The following is an 18,582-nucleotide window of genomic DNA, read 5'->3' on the forward strand; positions in this document are numbered from 1 at the left end:
CTGGGTTTAATTTAAAATTAGATGATTCACCCATTTTCCTTGATTATTAATTCAATTAATTATGTTCGAGATTCAATTATAAGAATCTTCACTAAAAAAATTATTACGTGATTACAAAAAAAGGATTTTCAGGATATCGAAAATCGAGCATAACGCCTAAAAAACAACTAGGATTGCAAATGCTCATTGAGATCCCAAAGCTTTTCATGATTAACCATAAAATTATCCCGAAGGGTAACCATGAGTCTTTAAAGTATTTTATTCAACTATTTTCTCACAAACTTAAAGCTGCAAAATTCAATGGCCTACTACTACAAGTCTCTACAAGAGTCGAGCTCCGATCGTCGTCCATACATATTTTCATAATAGAAACTCAGAGACTCCGTTAAGCAGGCCACAGTTGAATACAAAGACAAGACTAAGAAAAGGTGGCCGGAGCCAATCTTATACTGTTGACTATTTACTCGTTAGTTGTATAAGGGCAGGAAATAACCAGGATAGTTACAAATCATACCGCAGAACAGAGGGTGGCTCTAACTTGGAGATTTTTAATCTGAAGAATACCGAGCAGAAACATTTTGTTTCTCCTCATCGCCTTGATTTCCCCAGAATCCTAGCATAACCTCTCAATAAATTGGCCAAGAGCCTATTGCTTCTAAAGTATGGTGGCAGAATTGAGCTCCTCAATGATTAAGTGTTTCACCATTCATTACCCAATGCACAAAAACATCTGAAAACCCCTCGACAACTTCAGTTTTCCGTGCTTCACTGTAGCACAAGTCAGACCCAGTGTGCACCGTTCCCTACATATACAGAGCATGGTATCAAGAATTGGCACGGAGTGTTTATCAAAAAATATTCCATACTAAGAACTGAACCACCAAAACAAATTCTAAAATATGCTTGGGACTATAATAAAAATAAAAAGGCACGAGGGAAGGACAATATCTTGTATATTTCGGAATGGAAAATGCACCATTGGTATCTCACTACGTTCTTTCAAGGACTAAAAGACGGATAGAAACATATACTGACCCAATTGCTAGATCCACATTCACTGGCGGACGAAGTTGTTTCTCTAGCCATTTCATTGATAACATTGTCTGAAGACAGTACAGCAGTTGGAGAGGCTGACAGCATTGACCTAGGCATAAAAATACACAAACTTAGCCACAGCAAACAAAAACATTAAAATCTTCCCCAAGGAAACCAAGTCATAGAAAAAATTTCTTGTCATTCATTCAGTGTTGTTGCGTGTGTGCAAGGGTGAAGTCTATGATGCTCTGAATACAAGTAAAAACATAAGAAAATAAGATTAAATTCAAAGAATCCTTGTGATTACATAGAGTTCATTCATTAGTAACCAGTGTGTCGCACTGCACATGTGAAGAAAAAAATCTGGAGACTGTTTCTGTCGAGAACAAGGAAACCCTGATGCTCAACTCTTGAAAGGTAATTGAGTTCTGTAATCCCCCCTCTAAGATAATAGTGTAAACGGAATTCAACTGTCAGTAAAAACATTACCTATCCAACAACTCTTCGCATGAATTTGTAGATGATGAGAGCCAATCCAAGTCAACAAAGTTTGACCAATCAATTGCTTCCCCATTTTCATGTTCTATGTATTTACTTCTCTGCATTGCAGCATACAGCACTCTTGTAGGAATTGGAGTATCTCTGCAAACACGAATATTGAGAATGATAAGGGTAAGGAATTACTCTCCAAATAAAAGCTTCCTAAGCCAGGTCATGCAACTCACTCAGATGATATAACAAATTGCCAAACAAAAACAGGTAAGAGATAAATAACTTAATACATAAAGCATAGATAAGCAGTCAAATGTTAAAAAGATAGAAAACCAGTACTTGATACTAGAGTAACCAGTGTCTGCAAGCAAGCAATATGAATTTCTCTCAAGGAATTGAGCTGAACCATAACCTTGTCCACAAGGTTATGGTTCATCCAATAGGAACAAAATAGTCAAGGGGGCTCGTGCTTCTTAACCAAATATCCAAGGGTCTCTTATTCATCCTCCAGAATCCAGTACAGGAATCAGGATTAGTGTCACATTCACCTACTCTAAGACATTGACCACTCACAAGCATCTCTAATCAGGAATCAAGTCAAACCCATTGAAAATGCTTCCTGAGAAAAAATCACATTTTCCCGCATCTGTAGCCTACTGCCCTCATCAAATCCATATTTAAATCAAAATGCTCTATCATGCAATATGCATGCCCCAACACATCAAATTAAAAAATATATATATGAAGGAACCTGGTTGCTTCAATCTTATGATGTAGGCAGCACAAATCCTTGATCACCTAGTTAATTGGTCATACTGATAGATCACATTTTCCATTGTTAAGATTGAGACTTGGACCTAACTCAACCCCAAAAACTAGCTCAAAAGGGGGGGATTGTCGAAGCCCATATATGCAAGTCACATGAATTTTATCCAACCGATATGCGACAACTAACCCACCCTCTCACGTCCATGAATGAACATCTGGAGCGTGAAGTTTACAAATGATCCAAATATAGGCAAATGAGTGACCCAACTATGGGCAGTCCAACACATTTACCAAAGAATTATGGTTTCACAAAAATTAACCTTAACAGCTTTGATCTAACACTAGATTTTTTCACAACTAAACTCAACCCAGAGAAACAAGTTTAATTTGAATAGAAAAAGACTGATGATATGAATTCAGATCCAATTGAGAAAACCATGGAATCGTTGGGCCCGGGGATATCAAATCATGAGAGCCCAAGTGAAAGTGGACATGGGAAGCCCAAGATAGTTAATGTGTATGTTAGGAGATCAAAAAATAAATACACGTGAAGTGGGTGAGGGTATATAATAGAGAGGAATTGTATAGGCGAGCATTCAGTTAGAGATTTACGTGGAAAGAGTGACTAGCACTTAGCTGGGGAGAAAACCATAGTACAGGGTGATTCACTCTGGGTGGTTTTCATTTTTGCAGTACGATTATTTCATACCCCTTCGTGTTCTTCATCTTTCTGTTCGTTTATTTAGAGATCACAATAGTGGTCCGACCTGCCGGATCGAGGAGCGACGATTCACGATGGCCAGCACATGAGTAGAATTGAAATTCGAAGCCAGGTCGGTGTGTGGGTTGCAGGAAAATATGCTACAGGTGCAGGGCAGATTGGAGAAAATCGATGGAGATCTCAAAGGGTTTGGGGATTTGAGATCCTTAATGGAGCAGATGATCAAAGGACAGGGTGGGGAGACTGTCAATAACATATGAATTGAGGATATGCAGGAGAAGGGAGAGAGTGCGGCGGGTATTGGTGGTGGTGGTAAGGATGGGGCTGTTGAAGAGATGAAGGATGCATTGAAGAAGATTGAGTTGCCGGCATTTGAGGGTGATGACCGGATGGGCTGGTTGGCAAAGATGCAACAATATTTTGAGGTTCATGAACACCAGGGGAGTGTAAGCTCAAATTGGACTACATCTGTATGCACGGTTCCACAGTGCACTGGTACCAATGGATGAAAGAAAGGGCCCCGAATATGAATTGAGATAGATTGGCTAAAGAGCTCATTAAATGTTATGGTGGGTATGATGTGAAGCCGTTTGAGATTACGGATTCGCTGCAGCAGGGGCAGTTGTCAATTGATGCTTACATCGAGAAGTTCGAGATGCTGGTGGCCCGGGCAAAGTCTTGGGTACTTCATGAGTGGGTTGAGAGGGAAGATATGGCGGCGGATGATAGACCATAATCCCCGTACTGTGGATCGTGCCATGATATTGGCGAGAGGCCTAGAGATGGAGTTGTATGGGGAAGTGATGGATAAGGGAAGACACAGAAGTTGTTTGGGTCTGAGCCAAGAGCAAAAGACATCTTCGGGATTGGGTTGGGCTTCTCAGGCCCAATTCAGTGACAGAGACCGTAATAAAACTTACCCACCGTCGCCTGGGAGTGCTGAAACAATGAATCTAAGAGAACCAGCTACGCGTAAACCTCTCATCCCAACACCGGCTGGTGGAGGTGGCGGGCTACCTACAGCGGGAATGATGGCGCAGACCAGCTCTTAAGGCTCGCGATGGCAGAATCGTGTTTCTCAAAGAGTTTCTACACAGATGTGTGCGGGCCTTACCATCCGATGCATATCTGTGCAAATAGAAGTCTGTGAGTCACTATTCTGACCAAAGAAGAAGGGGAAGGAGATGGATGTGAACCAGCCAGGGAAGGAGGAGAATGAGCAGCCGACGGGGGAAGGTGAGGTTTGGGCGGGGACTCTAACTGTTGAATTTAATACATTGGAATTGCTCTTATATTCGGTCAATGGCAATAACCAATCTCAGACCTTGAAAATGAAGGCGAGATTGGCGGAGCGTGAGGTGGTCGCTATGGTGGATAGTGGCGCAAGCCATGATTTCGTTTCGAAGGGGTTGATTAGGGAGTTGAGCCTGGTGGTTGATGAGGAGGTGCGATTCACGGTGTGCCTTGGTGACAGGGGTAGCATTTCCTGTCAGGGAGTGTGCAAGAACTTGAGCATTGATTTGGGTCAGTGCCCAATGAAGATTGAGGGCTATATGTTTGATTTAGGAGGGATCGATTTGATTTTAGGAGTCGATTGGTTACGCACCTTGGGAGATGTCTTTTTGAATTAGGAGAAAATGCAGATGAAGTTTATAGCTGGGAGGGGCGTACGGTGATATTGCATGGGGATCCATCACTCAATCGATAGGTGGTATCCCTCAAATCAATTGTCAAGATGATTGATTTTGAATTCTGTGGGGCGTTGTTGGTGAAATGGAAGGGAGATGAGGAGGGGCAGCCTTCAGCTGATGCACCAGCCCCTAATAAGGTCCTGAATCGAATTCTTGATACCTATGCCGGGGTATTCCGTGAACACTACCTCCGAATCGCAGCCAGGATCAAGCAATAGTTATCTGAGATGGTTGTGGGCCAGTGTCGGTTTGCCCCTATCGATACGCTCACCGGCAGAAGGATGAGATTGAGCGCATGGTAGGGGATACGCTGAAGTCAGGTGTGATACAGCCCAGCAATAGCCTTGTTCGAGCCCAGTTATTTTAGTCAAAGAGAAGGATGGGAGTTGGCGGTTCTGTGTGGATCACAGAGCATTGAATGAGATTACAGTAGCGGATGAATATCCGATTCCCGTGTTTATGAGTTTCTTTTGGTCGAAACTTTTTTGTCTATAAGGTACACAACTTAAAATGAGTACAACGGACCACCCTGACACTGATGGCCAAAGTGAAGCATTGAATAAGTGCGTTGAGACGTATTTGAGGTGTTTTTGTTCGGAGCAAATGACGAATTGGGCACAGTGGTTGCATTGGGCAGAATTCTGGTATAACACTTGTTACCAGACTTCTGCGGGTTTATGTCCTTTCCAGACAGTCTACGGGCGCAAACCACAAGCTATAATCCGTTGTCTCCCTGGGGAAACTATGGTAGCTGCTGTTTCACAAGTGCTGTGGGACAGAGATGAGCTTTTGAAGCAGCTAAAATTCAATCTTCAGCGGGCGGGCTCAACAACATATGTCGAAGTATGCTAATCGGCGTAGAAGGGAGGTTCATTTTCAGGTGGGGGATATGGTTTATTTAAAGTTGCGACTGCATCGACAAACATCAGTTTATACACGAGTCTTTCAGAAGTTGGAAGCCAAGTTTTATGATCCTTTAAAGGTGATCGAAAAGGTGGGAAAAGTGGCCTATCGACTACAATTACCTGAGGGGTTTAAGATGCATCTGTTTTTTCATGTTTCGTGTTTGAAAAGAGCCGTGGGTAAGGATTTTGGGGAGGCAAGACTGCCACAGGAGCTGGATTCCGACATGTTTGTGACATTTGAACCAGATTACGTGGTAGCAGAGTGAATTAAATGGATTAAGGGGGAGCCTGCTAAGCAACTATTGGTCAATTGGAAAGGGAGATCGAGAGATGTTATGAATTCAGATCCAATTGAGAAAAACAGGGAGCCATTAGGCCCAGGGTTCTCAAGTCCTGAGAGCCCAAGTGGAAGTGGACATGGGAAGCCCAAGATTGTTAATGTGCATGTTAGGAGATCACAAAAGAAATACACGTGAAGTGGGTGGGGGAATATAACAGAAAGGAATTGTATAAGTGAGCATTCAGTTAGAGATTTACTTGGAAAGAGTGACTAGCACTTAGCTAGGGAGAAAACCACTGTACAGGGTGATTCACTCTAGGTTCTTTTCATTTTGCAATTCGATTATTTCAGTTCCCTTTGTGTTCTTCTTTCTGTTGGTTTATTTGGAGAGCACAACGGCTGATAGCACTCAGTAAATAAAAACTCACCCTAAAGGTCACCACCGAGCATGTTCCAGTTGGTGAGCAAGGAACGGAAACAAACAATGGTAAACAAAAGAAATATTATAACTGTCAGATCAGATAAAAGGCAGAAACCTGTAGACTGACTAGGTAGTCCAGACGACCTTGCATCTGAGATTCAAGTCCTGACCCAGTTAAATCACTGTATTAGTTAACTGTTCAGGACCCATAACCCAATTCAGACCCACAAATTCATATGATGGGTCTGGATCACATATATGGCTATATCCAACCTATAAATATAAGTCTCATTAAAATACTTAAAGAAATATCAGATCCACATCCCACAATTCATGCATCCTAAGCAGCCCAAACCCTTGCAACAGATGATCACTACAGCGAATTACCTCTTCATGCTTCTCATTGCCAGTCCCTATCATCCAGAGACTCTAGTTTATTCCCACGCTCACTTCTCTGTTTCCTCGCTCTCTATGCATGTTATTTACTAATACATGTTTATTTCCATACGCCTACTAAGATTGCAATATACACAAACACAAACAAATGCATAAGCTAGTGAATATTATATGAATACAGCATGTAGTTTGGGTGGAACTCGAAGAATAATTAAGGATGGGATGCGGAAGCTGAAAGAAAAGAAAGAAGGATATGAATCACCTGAATTCGGTCTAGTTCAAATCTTACAAGTGGGGTTTTGCTATGTCCTTGAATCTTCAGAATTTAAGTGGGTCTCAGTAGTGTGTACATTTGGGATCAGTATTTTCATTAATCTAAACAATAGAGACGCTTCACAATATTTGTGGAAATAAAACTTCTCATCTATTATTAAAATTCCCTTGTATTCTTATCTTTCAATATTCTATAAGTATGTAGGCAACAGCTGTATATACAAGTAAATCAGTATCGCCTGGTAAAATAACTAGTTTCCATCCCGGTTTGGTCGTTATACTGATTTTATAAGTAGTGTAGTATTTTTGATACTCGCCTAGAGCACACTTTATTGCTAGAAATTGTGTATTTCGACAGATGGCCAGTACGAGGAGATAATAGGAGGAAACCCACACGGATGGATTTGTTATTTGTTATCATCCAACCTCATATAACATCATCTGTCAACTTAACCTCAACAATTCCATCTTCTCTGCAAACAAGGGACAGATGGAAAAGAGAGTCCCTTAACGGAGAGTTCTATCGCTCTTTGTTAGGAATCTTAGGATCCCCCAATTAAATGTAGCTACACCAATCTAATACATGGAATCAGTTAAGAAAATCAAAAGTATTCAGGTCATCATAAACTCAATTGCCCTAAAATAATGTATTTACGAATAGGAAATGGAAGCACCTTGGACACACTAGCTCGCTTTCGAAAGTTGATATTTCTGGTGTTGACTCAGAAAGCATTATGGTTCCTCTGTTTAACTCCTTGGAGAAGTGACCATTAGAAAAACCTTTATTGATGTTTAATGTAGACGTGGGTGAGGAGCTCTCATGAAGAATATTCCCGTCTGACACCGATCTTTTGAAACGTGATCTGAACATGCAAAAATATTTACAGGAGGTTACCAGCATGCAGTACACAAGGTTTATCAATCCATCCACATCATCACAAGAAGATTAAGTTAAGCACATCGACAACAACCGACACGCGGTTCAAACCCAATCACCAATCCCTTATAGGTTCAAACTAACTTCTTACCTCCATGCCTTGCATACGAAAGAAAGCTTATGCCACTTTTCAACATCATAAATCACAATGCAGAACTTATAATATCAATCTATAAATAGAAATTCTTTCAAGTAACTAACCATGTTATAACTAATGCTTCTATGGCCATTTGTCATTATCATATTTGGAAGAAATCTAATTAATCACAAGAACAAGTATATAACACATCATACGCACAAGTCTTAACATAATTTGGCAGAGATTATATTGGCAATCCATAGAATACTCTATAAACATATTCATCGTGTGAAAATGGAGCATTGAATTCATTTTCATTTAAGGAAAAAGAAAAACAAACTTGTTCACAAGATACTACTCCCATGGCTTCACCCAGATATGAAAGTAGTATACCAATTTTTAAGCCAAAGATGAGATTGAATCTTTTCCCAAAATAATTACCTTTGAATCTTTTCTCAAAATAATTACTTAAATCGAAGACACTTTTTTGCTGAAAAATATGGCCATTTTAGGAAAGAGAACATTTTTCCCAACATTCATCAAGTGACGTAAGGGTTTTCATTCGGCAGAGCAAACGTGTGGAACAGAAATAATTGCCATACGAGTTGTGCCAACAACAAAGGAATAACAGTGGCGTCAAATAAAGGATCATGCACCATGGGCACATTCATAATTGTCAATAGCGAGCGTAGCGCTCGCTATTGCGCGTAGCGACGCGAAGCAAAGCCCCATGGCTAAACGGGGCGCTGCGCGCACTGCACTTTGAAGTAGCGATCGCTATCATTGCGATAGAGTTTGAGACAAAAGCAAAACTACATAACATTTTTTTAAAGTAACGCATATTTTGTAGGCCCATTTTGCACAATTTTTATGTCCAATTCTATTTCAAATTCAATGTTGTCAATTGGAATATCTACTACACTTAATCTTGTAAATGAAAGAGGATGAATTCGACTTTGATGAAGAAAGTGAAGAAGAAAATGATGTCAAGTGTTACGCAATTTCAAATGAAGAAGATGGTCTCGATCTTGATAAAGAAGATGAATTTTAGATTATGTTTTTCTAGTTTTAGAATTGAAGATATATATGCTTTGAACTTATATTTTTGTTATTTAAGCATGAACTATTGAAATTATGTTTCTACATGGCATATATCATATATTTATATAATTATGGTGATTTACTTTCAAATAACCCTCGTTACGCTATTCGTTATAGCCACGGGCAACCTTTGCGCTACAAGGCGCTACGCATGATTGACAACTATGGGCACGTTAATTTCTATGTTGGTGAATGAAGGGAAAATCATAATATCAACTCGGAAATTGAACACATACAAGAGTGAAATAAAAGACAAGCTCAACTAAATGGATAAAAGTTCTTAGAAGCTGTTGAAGGTAAATTTCCTATATGGTAATAATTTGCAAGGCAAAACAAAGATCAATTTCCCATCAAGTTGGTCATCCACACTCATTTATCCTATTATCTCTGGTGATTATTTTCTTGGATAAAATAATCATGAGAGGTAGGGAAGTCAAAATTAAAGTATGACCCGCTCTCCAACTATATCTCAGCCCAAATATGAAGTCTAGTGCCAGATATGTGTATCTCCAGTTGTAAACATTCATCTGCAGTAGGAATTTTACAGCCGATAAAAGCTGAAAGATTAGAGGGGAAGAGTGGTATCATATTGTTGAACTGCAGAACCTAGCGCGCCCCACCTCCGTGCAATTCCACCAACATCAACACCCCAACGGGTTCATGTTACCTCTAGCCTCCCCGACATGCACAGCTTCTGCGATCAAAAAAGTCTAATTTGTTATTTCCCTGTCATCTTTATCCTCTCCTGGTCTCTCACATGGAATGGCTAATGTTCAATCATGTTGATGGTATATATGCATAATGCAATCAAAATGCCATCAATGGATCCTTTTGAGGAGGTCTGGCAAAACAATCATCATAGCTGCACAAGCTCTTCGGGAAAATAGCAGCGGCAAAAAGTCCAGAAGTATTGTCAAGGGCGTGTGATCATGATGTGGAAAATGGTGGATGCACAAACCAGTAAGAAGAGAGGGTGAAGAATGGAAAGAAATGAAGTCATATTCCTAAGTTTCATAATTATCTTTCTCAGATTTATTTTTCACAGATAGTTGCTTTCATGGTAACCACGTCTGTGATTCTTTAGTAGTTTTAGCATTGTACCCCATTCTTATTGCATATATACCTCACTGAAGACATCAATGACAACCTTTGATTTACTAATGTTTGCACTTTTCTATATAAGAAAGGAATGTGAGCCTATTATAAAAGGAGTTAATTTGTCAAGTATTCCAATCAATGTCATCCTGGTCAGACGAATTCATTGTCATGGGCTCATAGGCCCAAAACCAAGTTATCGTAAACCTATACCTAACCAAATCAAAGGAGATAACTTGCAAATGATATACTCGAGGCAAAATTTAAATCAAATAGGATTTAAGCTTATTGATATCTTTCATTCTAGTTAGGACCTCTCTGATATATATGAAGATTAAATCAATAAAATAATATGAAAAAACTATTCATAAACTATTTCTCACAGGATCTGAGTTTCTCTCCTAACGAGCCTCGCAACTAGGAGACCGAGCGGTTCTCTCTAACAAGCCTCAAATTAAAAATATCATGAATCTTCACAATTAGCCCATAAATCACCTCATAACCTGATTCCATAAATTGAGACCATAACAAGCATCTAAAGATCCAAGATATAATTTCATCAATTGAGTTAATTACAGTAGAATTTCAACCAAAACATTCTGTGAACATTTAGGTGGAGTTCCCCATAAGGCGTTCAGTATAGCAGTAAGAATAATGGTTATTCCGTACCTCCCATTTTCATATAAAGTTGATTGCCCATTCCTTCTCACATTGTAATGCTGGTCAGAATCAAGCTCCCAAACATCAGGTTTACCAGGTTGGGGTTGAAAGTGTCCAAGAAATCTGTACAAAATAGCATCATACAAACTGTTAAGTAAAACTTATTTGATCGGAGTTGAGTCATACAATGAGAAATATGAATCAAGTTAACAATTCCAAGGAGGATGAGAACCCTTTGGCCTCGTTTCCATCCGTGGAAAGAAATACAACTCCTCTAGAGTTAATTCACAGCTGATTTATGTGATTTTAAGTTTGTGCAAACTAGAGGAGGAAAAAAGTATTTCATTACTTTAATTCATGATGAAACACGCAAAAGATAAAATCAGTTTCTAAGGTCTACCATGCACAGAATGATCCTGAATCCCCAACAATCTTCATTGTTTATTTAATCTCACAGGAAATACATATATTTCAAAATGCATATTCAAAAGTCATGAGTATGAACTTACACATTAATGGCATTTTGTTTCTCCGCATCCATGTATGCATTGTTGTAATATCTTTGTAGTGTTCGAAGAAATTCCTGGGACTCCGTAGCAGCTTTCCATTGACCTCTTCTCTCAGAGAATATCTATGAAATAGAATTACATCAATAGATACATAGCCAATGCTTTGGCAGAAAAATAAAACAGATACTGAAAGAATCTGCAAGAAAATAAATAAATCTCGTTTGAAATTGCATTATTTTACTTTGCAACATAGGACATTAGTTTGATTTGTTTCAATGGATTTAATTATATCAATATATAGAAAGACTCGCATCACTTATCATTGTATACCAAGAATGCATCAATAATTCAACATTCGATTTTTTTTCGGTGCAGTCCCTTTGAACGACTTCAGAATCAATTACACTTGGAGAACAACCAGGTTGAAGATGGCAAACTTTTGTAATACTAAGATTAAGTTTGACGAGCTCAAACAGGATTAAACAATTTCCATTAGGTTAAGGAAAACTTATTTAACTTGTGTATGCCTAATCACTAGGTTGTTTCAATGAATAATAATGTTTCAACTGGTCGAGGCCCTGGCATTTCATAATACTTCTGAAAAAGGAATTGAAGATGTCATGAACAAACAAATGCAAAACGATATATGCTCTCCAAAGAACTAAAATTTCAAAGAGAACTATGTGTAATTACCTTGTTGTGAGCAGCCGATCCGCCATATTGATGGGCAAGAGTATCTCCCATTCTCTCATAAAAACTCATCAATTCTTCAGCCAAAGGGTCATCAAGGTCTATCTTTGTCGAGGTTGTCACTCCCAAAGCATGCAGCTGATTCCCTAAAGCGGCCAAGCCATAAGCATATTGTGCCACATTAGTGCGGTCCAAACAATCTATGCAATTAGTCCGGAGCACTCCCTTTTGCACCATCGGTGGACTGACAAATTGATTGCCATTAGAAATATTATTTCCTCCACAAGTTTTTCTGTCTGGATCGCCAGAGTCCTCGTTTTCTTTGTCATTATGCTTCATATTGTTGATTCCAGAGTGTCTAGGGTTGAACATGTCAACAGCAACACCATTTCTGTGTCAGACAAGTGTTAAAAAGTCCAATTTCATTATGAGCTCATTCATAACAATGCAATTAAGTGAGATTCACATTTCTCCGTGATTAATGACAAACATAATGGAATACTGCAACCTATTCATCCATAATGTTTAAGGCTCCAGTTTTTAGGTGCATAAAAAATTGCAAGAGTGACTAGTGAGCACTGAGCAGTCAGGAAATAAGGAAACCTATTCCAAAGAGGAAGAGAAGATTTGAATGAAATCAAATTTCAGTACAACAACCATAACAGACAGGAGAAAAAAGTTTTGCCAAAGTATTCGATTAATTCCCAATTGCCTACTTGCCACTCTTTATTTGGGCAATTTAAATAAGATTATACGATGGAGCGACTAGACTTACTCAAAACAAGGCCAGGTAAGATGTTTATCTGATGTTAATATTGGTGTCACTTGACAATAGAAGAAACCTGTCAACGTCAACGCATACACAGCTACCTTTCCTAGAAGTAGCAAAACATTTGTAGTTTTGCTGATAGAAGATCGAGACAAGAGAATAAGTCAGACAATTAACCACCAAAATAAGCCGTGCCAGAAAGGATACAATTAAGTACCTCCGAGAATGTTTATTCAAATCCCAGTGGAGAAATTTAAGCCGATTCTCTTCCGACAGATCTTCGTTGATGGATTCAATGGCATACGCGAACTCAGTGCGAAGTATGGATTCTCGAGGCTTCTTTTCAATGGTCTGAAAAAAAAATTTTGAACAGGAAAAAACATAATGGATTTTGCCAGGACTTGAAATCTTGTACACTTATGTAAGCAGATAATACATTTGATTGCAGCCACAAAATATGGCTCACGTCATTATACCTATAAACGCCGAATTACAGCATTCTCCTACCTTAATCAAATTCAGAATGATGATAGGATTCCCATATCTCTTAACAAGATTTTCAAAATGAAGTCTAGTGGCCTCGTATGTTTGGTCCCTCTTTGACACTGGAGAATAGAACAATTATACAAAGATATGCAGAAATAGTAAAGAAACACAAATGATAACAGTACTCTGCTTAAAGAAAGAAAAATATAGCACGGAACAATTAATTGCTCGAGCATACATATGATATCAGGCTTAAGGTTAAGACGTGAAGTTTCTTGTGACCAATATAGTGGGATCGAGCCACGATTTTGGACCACGGAACTAATTTGCACTGGAAATCCTTCGGAAACATCATCAAGCACCATCTGCTCAGTTTCAACATCATTTGCCACCCTGCCCTTCTCATTGACACCTCGTTTTAGATATCTACATTCAATCAGAAAGATGTTGAAGTAGGACAAAGAGAATGGTTACCAGAAACTCTCAACCAACCAACTTGAAATAATTCACAAAATAAATAATAGTGATATGAATGATGGCTTAGAGTCTTGGCAGGGGAAATGGGAATCTTTCTATATAGGAGCCAGAGTAGAAAGCACTAAAATATATAATCAAGGTATTGAAAACAAAAAATAAAAGTACAAGGTGTGTACAAAGGTACATGGATAAGACCATTGCCTGTCGTGCAGTACAATCCTTGCTGAATCCCATAGAAAGATGTGTCATGCATATGATCAAGGATATATAAATGATGCAACACCTCAGAAAGAGTTTCACTTGGAATCAATTAAGTAATAGGTAACTCAAATTTATTCATGTATATAACTGAAATCTTACCGAGTACCAGCATAATGCCTTGAACGTCTGGCAATTAATGTTAGCTTGAGGTTCCGTCCTGATATAGAAAGTGTAGCCTGGAATCATCAAAATAAAGCAATTAATGTCACATCCAATTCTAATGCTTGCATATAATGTCCTGCCAGATTCATAAACCAGAGGACAATTCGAATTTGGAGGATTCATTATTCTGATTCAGATGGATGCAACTCAAATCTTCTAGTTATATTAAGATTTCGACGGATTTATTTCCTCGCAAGTTTCAGCGAATCAACTAAACAAAGGGTTACGTTTTAATCAAGATATATCAACAATACACACTTCTGTGAAATTATTTCCAACCTACATGGAACCAGAGGCTTGAAAGCTTAGAAAATGTCTCAAAAAAAATCAGATTAATCAATTAGTTTGTGAGCTTATGAATCATCTAGCACCGCCACAGCTCCCATTTCTCAATATCCCCACCTCACCATTACACTTTCAAATTCTCCTATACTTTAGCTTTCGAGACGAGAATCAAATGTCTGCCTACATAGTGACTTTTTTAACAGACCATGAGGTATGATGCTTCTGTTTGTAGCGGTATGATGCTTCTGTTTGTAGCTAAGAGTGATATTTTCATAAACAAGTAGCATAAAACATATTCGATCTTTTTAAGACTAATTCCAAAACAATCATTTGGTGCATGTTTATTATATTTTTACAGTCAAAAGTGAAGTAGTTTCCGGAGCAACCATTCAAGGCAGGTGCTCATGGGGAATATGAAAGAACGACTGCAAAGTCATTCCATCTTGTTAGAACCATCATCCAAGTTTATGAATTCTGTTGTATACTCGTATTTAAACTTAAAACATATGATAGTTTATACTTCAGTTTTCAAGGGAATGTTGGAAATATGTCATTCAAATTTTAAATTATAATTTATTTAGAGATGCACCTAGGATTCTCATATTTATATTCAAATTTTAATTTGAATTATTCACTTGTGGATTTAGCACTGATATCTTTTTATCATGAATTGATGAAATTGTATCAAGAGTGACAATACTATACACAACTGAAAATTTCTTGATTGTAAAGGTGAACTGTAGACATCCATAATATGAATGCATACGATAAGAATAAATGTTGAAAAAGTAATTCCTAATGGCCAAGGTCAAGTAAACCACACCTGCTTAAAAAACCCATAGACGAGTGCAACAGTCCATATAGTGTTTTGGAGAATATTTCGTATTCCACGAGTTAGAAACTCATTCCACACAAACATGGTTTCATACAAAACTTGCCCAGTCCCGTCGTCACATACATTCTTCTGGAGACTCCTCATCACATGATAGGAGTAACTGAAGAAGAAATCTTTTGTAAGATCCACCGTTGACAAGAGCTTCTTGTACCTATGCAATCAACAAAGTGTTAACAATAAGTAAACAAAACAAAATCAAGTCAAGTCAACATTTTATTTGGGGGCGGGGCGGGAGATTATTGAAAAAAAGTACTAGGTCCAAGATTTCCATGCTTATCACTATCTCTGGTTAGTAAACAATGTTCTAGTTCAAGGAAGCTGAAAATTAGTACAAAGAATAAACTTATTCAAAGAATAAACTTAAAATGCATGAAGCTTTCTTTACATGATTTGATACGGCAAGGAACAGTTAACACAGTCATTCAGTAAAATCAAGTTAAGCAGCTGCAAAAGAATCTACCAAGTGAAACTATGTTTGGTCCATAACACCAAGTTTGGCACAAAGCATGTGGAATTTGTAACTCTAAACGCATCGGGTACAATCACAAAATCTGAATATTGTATATTCATCATTTGATCATAAGAATTAGGAAATTTAATAAGAAAAGCGCAGACTGAAAAGAATAGTCAAATTGAAAAAAAATAGTTCATAAGGAAATTATCATCAAGATTGCATGAAGTGAATCTACCAAGAAGAGGATTGTTGAATTCTTCTCAGAGAAACCATGTTTTCGCTCAAGAAAACCATGTGGCGAAATTGATATTTCCGCACAAACAATTAAACATTTTTATTAATTTATGCAGGAAAAATGAATTAGAAATTAGAAGAAAGCAGACCAGCTGCCATTTAATTAAGAGATATGAACAAGTACATGCAGAAAGGCTTTAACCTATTTTCGTTCTTATAGTTAACTGTGCTGGATCGAACTGCAGAATTTGGTATGAGAACTATCTGACTCTTGGAGATAGCATAAACATTGTGCCCACAGATTGCACCAATCTGCCTCCTTTTTGTAATGAGTAGCATATAATAAGGGCCCAGAAATTTAATGAATCCTGATAAAGGAATAATAAAAAGAAAAATGATCAACACTGCTAGACTTTTTATGCACAAGACAGGGCTACATGCAAAGATCCACATACCAACAATGCCATAACAAGTAGTGACAAATGTAAGTCCTCCTGCGGCTGTGTTCCCCTCGTGTATTCTTTTTAACAGGTCAGAGCATTCCCTTTCTGTGTATGTGGTGGGATCTTCTTGTATGTGGAGCTCTGAGGGTTCCAACCTGCCAATTTTCATAACTTTCCAATACGTTCTGCTTTTGTCCCTGCCTACCATATAAAAATTCTGCAATTAAAATAACAAATAATTGAGTGAGTAAAAGTCTGGATAAAAAATAAGGTGCATTGACATAAAACTTCAGGTACAAATCCATTTAGTCAATCCCAACTATTTTCTTCCATGAGTTATTCTGGGAGGAGTAAATGTCAAAAATAAATAATATACATGCTACGTGGCTATGTGCACAATCGAATTTGTGCGGCATAAAATATAACACAATTTACCCATTTTGCTACAAAATAGTTACATATACTAAACGTGTTTGCACGTGCAATGATTTTTACCCAGCAAAAGACATCAGTCAGAAGTAGAAGCTAACGGAATAGAAGACACTGAATTGTGATCGTAAAGTAGATATGTGGATAGTTTCGGTCATCTGACATGCTAACAATCAAACAATCGATGAAGGTAAACAGAAACAGAGAACAGTACTTCCTCCAACATATTTATTCATCAAATTAAGCTTCAGCAAGGTTTTTGAGCAAGAAGTAGCACTAATAAGCATTTGTTAACTTTTCAGTCAATGGTAATAAATTAGATTCAAAGCTGCCAAGTGCACGAACCCGAGTTGTTAAGCCAAGGAAAAACAAAAGCATTTACTGCATCTTGGCAAGTAATTAAAGAAGGCAATCACAAGAATTCAAGAATAACAAACGCAAGCATTAACTAATACAGTAGCTCTTTAATCTACCCAAACCTCGGTAACGTGGCTGAGTCTAAGAATTATTCCATCAAAGGAAGAAATCGATACCGATCGCGTTTCATAGAGTCTGAATTTCTGCATAAACGCCTCGGGAGGGGGCAGATTACGAGGAAAATCAAGCCGTATGTCCTGCCGTTGCTGCTGCACCTCTTGTAACACATCCGCCATAGATTATTTCCCCTTCTTGACGATCCCCGGGACTCGGCCTCGGGGAATCACTCACTCTACCATTCAAAATTAACACACAACACTTGCATCCACCGCTACCAACTTCTAAACCCAATAGCCACACCCTCAGGTTGCTTCAGGTACAGCATTCCCCAAAAACAACACAATCAAAATTAAGAAACCCCGATAACACTTTGACCTTTTCAACCGCCAAAACTAACAGCTCCAACAACCATAGAAGCACTAATCGCAAAATTACAGCAACTGATCCCTGATCAGTAATCAAAGACAGAAAATGACAAACTTTTCAACAAAACTGATTCTTATTTTTTACATAACCATCACAAAAAATGCTAAAAAAAAACAGCTAAATAACACACAACTGGGAAAAAATGGGGAAAAATCGCAGGAAATTTTTAAAAAAAATCGGGGAAAAAATCAAACAACGTACATAAGAAATGATTATTGGTTATGATAATGATGAGAATTAATAACGATGGAGCGTAGAGATTGAGAGAGAATGGTATACAGAATTTGCTCGGATTTGTTAAATTCTTAGAGAGAGGATAATGGAAGAGAGAGAGCTCGTACCTGGAAAGGCAATTTGAAAGCCACAAGTTATATGGCAAGGGGCATATGCCTAAATTTAATAATTCATTTTCCTGTTGATAAAAAAAAATCATTTTTTAGGCCAATTTATCAAAAAAAAAAATTGTATATATTAAAATTCTTGGAATTAATATTACTATGAGGAATTTAGTTAGAGACATTAGTACTTTGTTACAAACATTTTTTATATCGATTTCTAAATAAAAATTTTATATGTATTTTTAAATTCATATGATATGTGTACAGATTAAATAAAATCTACATATATCTTATATGAGTTATATGACATACGTGTTACGAAAAATAAAAAGTTATTTTTGTTCACATTCTTAAATAACGGAAGTGGAATCAACCTAATTTATACCATAGTAA

General features: G+C 37.9%; 1 protein-coding gene across 3 annotated transcripts; it reads right to left on the minus strand.

The window, feature by feature from the left end:
- Positions 1 to 222: 222 nt before the first annotated feature.
- On the minus strand, positions 223 to 18,206 carry LOC142506147 (phosphoinositide phosphatase SAC3-like). 3 transcript variants are annotated; one of them, XM_075619304.1, is made up of 17 exons: positions 18,131 to 18,206; positions 17,482 to 17,872; positions 16,532 to 16,736; positions 16,279 to 16,444; positions 15,317 to 15,539; positions 14,146 to 14,222; positions 13,547 to 13,734; positions 13,330 to 13,427; positions 13,040 to 13,173; positions 12,829 to 12,957; positions 12,057 to 12,444; positions 11,364 to 11,485; positions 10,864 to 10,977; positions 7,657 to 7,845; positions 1,525 to 1,677; positions 1,036 to 1,144; positions 223 to 803 (listed from the first exon to the last, which is right to left on the minus strand). In XM_075619304.1, exons 2-17 carry the CDS (start codon positions 17,599 to 17,601, stop codon positions 684 to 686), a joined length of 2,535 nt encoding a protein of 844 aa, XP_075475419.1. In that variant the 5' UTR covers positions 17,602 to 17,872; positions 18,131 to 18,206; the 3' UTR covers positions 223 to 683. The 3 variants fall into 3 exon arrangements, with proteins under 3 accessions (XP_075475419.1, XP_075475421.1, XP_075475418.1); XM_075619306.1 differs by having other exon boundaries at positions 12,057 to 12,411; positions 18,053 to 18,186; XM_075619303.1 differs by having other exon boundaries at positions 18,053 to 18,186.
- Positions 18,207 to 18,582: the final 376 nt, after the last annotated feature.

Source organism: Primulina tabacum, chromosome 10, assembly GCF_025594145.1.
Source record: "Primulina tabacum isolate GXHZ01 chromosome 10, ASM2559414v2, whole genome shotgun sequence".
Lineage (NCBI taxonomy): Eukaryota > Viridiplantae > Streptophyta > Magnoliopsida > Lamiales > Gesneriaceae > Primulina > Primulina tabacum.

Coding starts and splice junctions, on each gene's coding strand:
- LOC142506147 (XM_075619304.1), bottom strand. CDS start 17,601: ATGGCGGATGTGTTACAAGAGGTGCAGCAGCAACGGCAGGACATACGG. Junction 13,428..13,546: donor CCTTAAGCCTGATATCATAT/GTATGCTCGAGC, acceptor TCTATTCTCCAG/TGTCAAAGAGGGACCAAACA. Junction 13,174..13,329: donor TCATTCTGAATTTGATTAAG/GTAGGAGAATGC, acceptor TTTTTTTTTCAG/ACCATTGAAAAGAAGCCTCG.